Source organism: Monopterus albus, unplaced genomic scaffold (assembly GCF_001952655.1).
Source record: "Monopterus albus unplaced genomic scaffold, M_albus_1.0 scaffold198.1, whole genome shotgun sequence".
Lineage (NCBI taxonomy): Eukaryota > Metazoa > Chordata > Actinopteri > Synbranchiformes > Synbranchidae > Monopterus > Monopterus albus.
In genome coordinates, this window is record NW_018128078.1 from 518,586 (window position 1) to 525,770 (window position 7,185).

The following is a 7,185-nucleotide window of genomic DNA, read 5'->3' on the forward strand; positions in this document are numbered from 1 at the left end:
ACTACCTCAGTGACTTCAGCTTGGGTGATGGACGAGTCCACCTCTGAGCCCTCAGCCTCTGCTTCCTCATCGGAAGACATGGCGCCGGGATTGAGGAGATCCTCGAAGTATTCCTTCCATGAGCTTTAGATTCAGGTGTCGACAGTGACACCTGAATCTAAAGCTCATGTCATCCTTTTTTATAGTGTTACCTGAGCCATCTGATCGGCTGAGAGTTTTAAAAAAATTCTACAAAACACACACAAATCCCAACACAGTAAAGAATAAATTGTACCATATTTTAAGTCAATAACTAGAAAATTCGTTGCCGTTGCCATGTAATAGATTCTGTAGTAGAACCCCGCATCTCTTCCACAATCCCACTAATATATTATGGGGTGTTCAGTCACTCACCTTTCTTCCTCCCCCCAGATCCTCCTGATGCTCCCAACACCCCCAGAGTTCATGAGGTCACAGCAAGCACTGCCCACATCTCCTGGCATGAGCCAAAGGACAACGGCAGCCCTATCCTGGGCTACTGGATCGAGAGGAAGGAGGTGAGCAGCAAGCACTGGACCCGAGTAAATCGAGCCCTCCTCAACTCTCTGGACGTGAAGGTCACTGGCCTGACTGAGGGACTCACCTACATCTTCAGAGTGTGTGCCGAGAACCTGGCTGGGCCCGGGCCCTTCAGCGAGCCCACCGACCGGGTCATCACCATGGACGCTATCCGTAAGTTTTTACCAAAATGCATCGGCAGAGTGTTCAGAGCATCAGATGGCTGACACTTCATCATGGAGAAAACCTGTTTTTGCCTGCAGTTTTAGCACCCTCTTCTGATTGATTATTGTGATTATTAAATGTTGGAATGCAGAAGTCAGATCACTTATTTGGATCACGTTAATGAAATCCACCTAAATAAGAACTGAATTTTTTTAAAGCATAAGGATGCACAAAAAGCAATTGTTATAGTGTAAAACACTCAGACGCTGCTGAACACAAACATTTTAACTGGTAAAAATATACACTATTACTTTCCTCTGAAAATCAATATCACTATGACAATTGCCCTCAGTGCCCCCTGGCCCTCCTACTCCTTGGATTGTGGATACTGGGAAGAACTCTGTCACTGTGGCCTGGAAGCCCCCGCTGTTCAACGGTGGAGGAGACATCCTTGGATACCACGTTGAGAAGGTACCGAAAATGATTACAGAAGTCTCACTGGGGGCAGCACGGTGGCGTGGTGGTTAGCGCTGTTGCCTCACAGCGAGACAGTTTTGGGTTTGTGCCCCGGATGACCCGGGGCCTTTCTGTGCGGAGTTTGCATGTTCTCCCCATGCTTGCATGGATTCTCTCCGGGTGCTCCAGCCCCCCCGTGACCCCGTATAGAAAATGGATGGATGGATGGAAGTCTCACTGGATTATTGGATTCAAAATCACATTTCAATAGCTGATATATCTGCAGCTATATACATACTGTATGTATATACATATAGTATAAATGTGTGTGTGTGAAAGAGAGACAATAAGCAAAACAGAAATCCCATAAGTCTTAACTTGCACTATTACACTCTTGTTGTCTGACTGCAGGTTTTGACTGGAGAGAAGGCCTGGACTCGCAGCACAGAGTTCAGGTGTAAAGAGCTGACGTACACTGTGACAGGCCTCACTGAGGGAGCAGATTATTATATCCGTGTCATCGCCATCAATGACGCTGGTCCAGGAGCTCCTGGAGTTACCGAACCTGTCACTGTCATCGATCCTCAAGGTAAGCAGTTGTTGTATTATCAGTCCGGGAGGGAGGTGTGGACAATAAGACTTTCTATCAGTGTATTTTATGTGGTAGTGTTTTTGACATTAAGAAAAGGATATGCAGGTGTTTTTTTTAAATAACCGGTTCCCATGCAAGAGAATCCTTTATTGTTTAATTGTAAAACAACAGCATGAAGTGTTACAAAACATCTTATGCCTGTGCTAATTATGAGATTTCATTATTTTGTTAATAAATTTCAGTCCAAAACTTATATCTCTTGCTGTCCATGTCCTTCAGAACCTCCCGCTGTGGACTTTGACACCTCTGTGAAGAACGGTGTCATCATCAAGGCAGGCGATCCTCTGAGGCTTCCGGCTGTGGTGACTGGTCGACCCCAGCCAGAGGTAAAATGGGCCAAAGATGAGGCTGAAATTGACAAAGCGAGGATGATTGTGGAGACGGAGGGAAAGAACAGCACACTGTTCATCAAGAAATCTGTGAGGGCGGATCATGGGAAGTACCAGATCTCTGGCACCAACAATAGTGGGACCAAGACTGCTGAGACCAGAGTGGACGTTATGGGTCAGTGTTATATGAATACACCCCAGCATCAGTTTTTAACTGGAAAAATACCATAAATCCCATTTGATAGGGGCTGCTCAGTTTTCTGGAAAGTCAATCCTGCTGCTGTTTGTTTTAGAAACTTAAGAACCAACTGAAGGTACACTGGCTCAAGCCCGGGGAGAAAATTCTCTTCAGAATATCACATTTGCTGTCTTCATTCTTTTGTGATGCAGAAGAAAGCAAAATCAGAAGACCACTTTTGATGATAGGAGAAAGGATTGTTCATTATTAGAGAAACTTAAGAACCTTAAGTTGACTCAAAACATTTTTGCTGATTTATTATTGTAGATGTACCTGGACCTGTGGTTGACCTGAAGGCGGTCACGGTCACCAAGAAAAACATCACCCTTGCCTGGTCCGACCCCCTGGACAATGGTGGTAGCGACATAGTCGGCTACGAGGTGCTAAGGAAGGACTCCAAGAAGAAACTCTTCCGCCAGCCAATTGAGACAGCGTCCTGTAAGTGTGACGTCCAGGGCCTGCTAGCCGGTGAGGAGTATGACTTTAGGGTCATTGCAAGGAACAAGTATGGTGATGGAGCGCCATCTGACCTAGGACCCATTTTGGCTGAGGATCCCAAAGGTAAACCCACCAAAATAGGACCTGCTGCTGATACTAGCTGACATTTTGTGGAGTATTCTGAAAGTGAAGATTTAGTGGCCTGCTGAAACAATTGTCTGGTGTTGACCAAACTGCTGACCAAGTGGTGTTGATAACGTTCTAGGTGTTCCATCTGCCCCTGAGAAGCTGCGCTGTACAGACAGAAGCAAGAACACCATCACTCTGGCCTGGCAGCCTCCCCACAGTGATGGCGGTAGCCCCATTATAGGGTACTGTGTGGAGAAGATGAGGTCCGATGGCACTGAGTTTGAAGTAGCCAGCCACAAGATCTTTACCAAGTGCAGCGGGACCATTGAGAACCTCTCGGAGGACCAGGAGTACCAGTTCCGTGTCAAAGCTGTGAACGAAATTGGGCAAGGAGATCCATCCAAACCGATAACTGCCAAGATTCAGGACAATAAAAGTAAGAAGCTTGCTCTTAAAATATTCAACTGATGCCTTTGTTTTTGTCAGACTGATTAGTTTATATGAGAATTTTTCACGATTAAAAAAATTGACAAATGCTTGTTTTCCTCAGTTGCTCCAGTTATTACAATCCTGAAGTATTTCAAGGGCAACAACATCATTATGAAGAAAGGCTCAGCCATTGACATCCCGGCGGAGGTGAAGGGACTTCCTCTGCCAACTATCCAGTGGATGAAGGATAATGTGGTGATCGAAAAACTTCCCGAAGAGAGGATGACGATGGAGACGGAGGAGGTGAGAGCGGATTCAGTTTGATGGACTTGTTGCTTATTCTGTATGTCCAACACTTGGGTCCTGAATCTATAAGGTAACTATGGAAAGTTGCACCAGATCATTCAGTGCGTTCCTACAAAATGCCATCCATTCATAAATCATCCTTGCTTCACTGTTCACCACCTTCCTGCTTCACAAAGAATAATTTCTCTTTTTTGAAAACCCTCATCCTCTCAAAGTCTGGTCTTCCTTCTGCTTGTGCATTCAGGAGTTATCAAAACTTTGCTTTTATTCTTTGGAACTGTGGAACCTTTGGTTGGACAAAAATGTTAATACATTGTATATTTTAAGGACCAAGTTCTGTGACTCCTTTGTTTTACCACTGATGATTAATGAATTGGTGGCTGCAGCTGGTTGGTGCACGTTTACTCAAACACACTCAGGCACATAGACCTGGTCTTCATCAAGCTGGACAAGTACAACACATTGTTTAGTCATTTAGTGAGTTTGGGTCATGGATCCACACTGAGTTTTCAGATGTGATCTGACTGGCAGGACTAAACTTTCACACTATTACAAGGCTGCTACCTGTCACATTCCTTCTCCCCAGAAAATGAACTCATTGAATTTTACTGACCTTTTGATCTTCCCTTTAGCATGAACAACAGGATAAACTAGGGGTTGAAAATCAGCCTCCTTAGCGTCCACATTTACAGTGATGATGATTAATGTGCCATGTCTGACAAAATAAAGTTAGGAATAAGCAAGTAGTGTGGGTTTCTTTGTTTTTTATTTTTATTTTATTTTGTTCAACTGCAGTCAGGTTTGTTTGTTTGAGAAGCAGATGAGAAACTAAACATATTTTAAACTTTAGGTTGACCAGACAACTCTGAAGACAAAGTTTGCCATCCCAGATACCATCAGACAGGACAAGGGCAGCTACAAGCTGGTAGCTGAGAACTGTCACGGCAAAGCTCAGCATGTCATCCGGGTTGAGATCCTCGGTAAGAACATCTCTAAAATTTAAAAGTGTAAAATTGTATTTTTCCATTTTGGGTTTTGTTTCCATCATTTGAGTATTTGATGAGTAACAGAGCTGCATTTGTGTGAAACTGGGTGTTTATCTCCACGTAGTGAGCATTACATTAACCCAACCCTGCATATACAGACCGGCCTTTTCCTCCGAGGAAAGTCGTGGTCTCGGACATCAAGGCAGACTCATGCTACCTGACCTGGGATGCACCGGAGGACAACGGAGGCAGCGAGATCACCAACTACATCGTGGAGTACAGAGATGCCAGCAAGAAGAAGTCTGACTTTGATGTTCTGACCGACAACCTCATTGACAGGAGATACGGGGTGAGTCAAGGCTGCAGGAGCCGAAAACTGATGCACTGCTTTGACTGGTTACTGTTAATAAAAAAAGCAAACACTTGATCATCATGCACAAAGTTGTGTTCATCTTCACTCCAAGCTCTGATAAGTTTTACTTATTTGTTTGCATTAGTTAATTAATACTCTCTACTAAACAGTATGAAACAAGAGACCCTTTTCATGATATAGATTTCTGAGCATTAAATAAAACATTGTCTCTTATTTAGCCCTTTCATTTTTCCAATAATTTCCTCAGGATTTTTGAGTAAATATGCATGTAATGTGGCACTATACAGGATGGAGAGAGAGTTCAACCAGTTTAGTTTTTTCAAGAGATTTTTTTCCAGAGATCAGCCGTGTCAGTTATAGCAGAAACAGAGCATTAGAAAAAAAATGTACCAATGAAATTATAGATTTGTTATAATAGTGTTTCTAAATAAATGCCATTTAAAAAACTAAAAACAAAAATACAGAGTATGGAGTGTCCCTGTTCTGCTCCTACAGGTCTACAAACTGGACTTGAACGGTACCTTCCAATTCAGAATCAAAGCTCAGAACAAGTATGGCATCAGCGATGGTTGTGACTCAGAGAAGGTACAGCTGAAGGATCCATTCGGCCTCCCAGGACCTCCACGTAATGCCAAGATCACCGCTGCCACAGCAACCACCATGACCGTGACCTGGGACCCTCCCCTGGACAATGGTGGCTCCACCATCCAAGGATACTGGCTGGAGAAGAGGGAGCGTGGCGCTGTGTACTGGGGCCGCGTCAACCGATCTTCGGTCACCAAACCGGCAGTGAAGGGCCTTCAGTACACTGTGCTCAGACTCATTGAAGGAACGGAGTACCAGTTCAGGGTTTCAGCCTGCAACGCTGCAGGAGTTGGACCACCCAGCGAGCCCACCGAGTGCCGTTTCGCCCAGGATCCGTGCAGTGAGTGGTTAACACTTGTACCCCCAAAGCCCGTGTTGTTCCTGCAGACAGACTTTGCTAATCAGTTGTAGGTTCACATTTTGTACTTTAGATACTCAAAACAACTCACACACTGCTAGTCACATGTACTTAGATGTTTTACAATGTTTACTGCGCTGATTAAATAAGCAAATGGGGCATGAAATTCTACCCTCTGGCCATATTTTTCACCAATGATTGGACAGACAAACGACCTCTGTTCTGTTTAGAGATGTAAATATAAATTATTGAAGGGCTGCTGATGACAGAGTTTAGCTCTTTATTTTTAAATTCAAATTGTATCAATTATATCAATTTATTTAAAAAAAACTGTTTCACTATTGTTTTCAGTATCGGTTTGTAGTCACCGAAGAGGTTTGTGCTGAAATATTAACATTTTGGATGTCTCATTCAAAATTGTTTCCTCACAGCTATCCTTTAGAATTTGTTATGAGGGAAAGCTAGAGATGTTATAATGTAAGGACTGACCTTTAACCCCCCTGTGCTCCTCTTTTAGGCCCCCCCAGCTCACCTGGAACCCCTGCAGTTAAAGACAAGACCAAGAACAGCATCACTCTCACCTGGAACCCACCAGAAAAAGATGGTGGTAGCCCCCTTATGGGCTACATCATTGAGGTCTATGAGGAGGGCTCTCCTGATTGGAGGAGGGTGAACCCTGCTGACAAGCTCCACCCATCCACTGAAATCACTGTTCCTGACCTTACGGAGGGCAAAAAGTGCAAGTTCAGGATCTACGCTGTGAATGCAGCTGGCAACTCGGACCCCACCTGGACGGCTGACATCCTGGTTCAGGACATCATAAGTAAGAGACAGATAAATACCAATGGGCTTCATTCATCAACATCTTCCTGACTGTTTGATTAAATTTCTTTGTAGGTTGTTCTTAAGAAAGGTCCTAGAAAAGGTCTACGTCTGATTCATGAACGCGTTCTTAAACCACAGAATTGTTCACACCTGTGCCCTTATATTCGTTCATGTTTGTAAGTTGAAAGCGCATGCCAGTTATTCCTAATTAGCATAGGTTAACACCTGACTGATGCCCATAAAAGGGCATGAGACTGTAGGGCTGTGTGCACACTCTAAAACCTCTAGGAAGAACCAGTGTCCTGTTGATGGCCCCCAGAACACTGCTGTTAATTTGAATTTGATCTAAGCTAAAAAAAAAACAGAATGTTTGGATTTA

At 44.0% G+C, this 7,185-nt stretch overlaps 1 protein-coding gene across 1 annotated transcript in view; it reads left to right on the plus strand.

Annotated features, from left to right (window-relative positions):
* LOC109970431 (titin-like) overlaps positions 1-7,185 on the plus strand; it is a 206,786-nt gene that overhangs the window by 118,328 nt on the left and 81,273 nt on the right. The window contains 11 exon segments of the mRNA XM_020617984.1: positions 412-711; positions 1,055-1,173; positions 1,570-1,747; positions 2,030-2,314; positions 2,645-2,938; positions 3,081-3,380; positions 3,495-3,676; positions 4,530-4,659; positions 4,824-5,014; positions 5,534-5,963; positions 6,499-6,804. Coding sequence (XP_020473640.1) covers positions 412-711; positions 1,055-1,173; positions 1,570-1,747; positions 2,030-2,314; positions 2,645-2,938; positions 3,081-3,380; positions 3,495-3,676; positions 4,530-4,659; positions 4,824-5,014; positions 5,534-5,963; positions 6,499-6,804 — 2,715 coding nt within the window.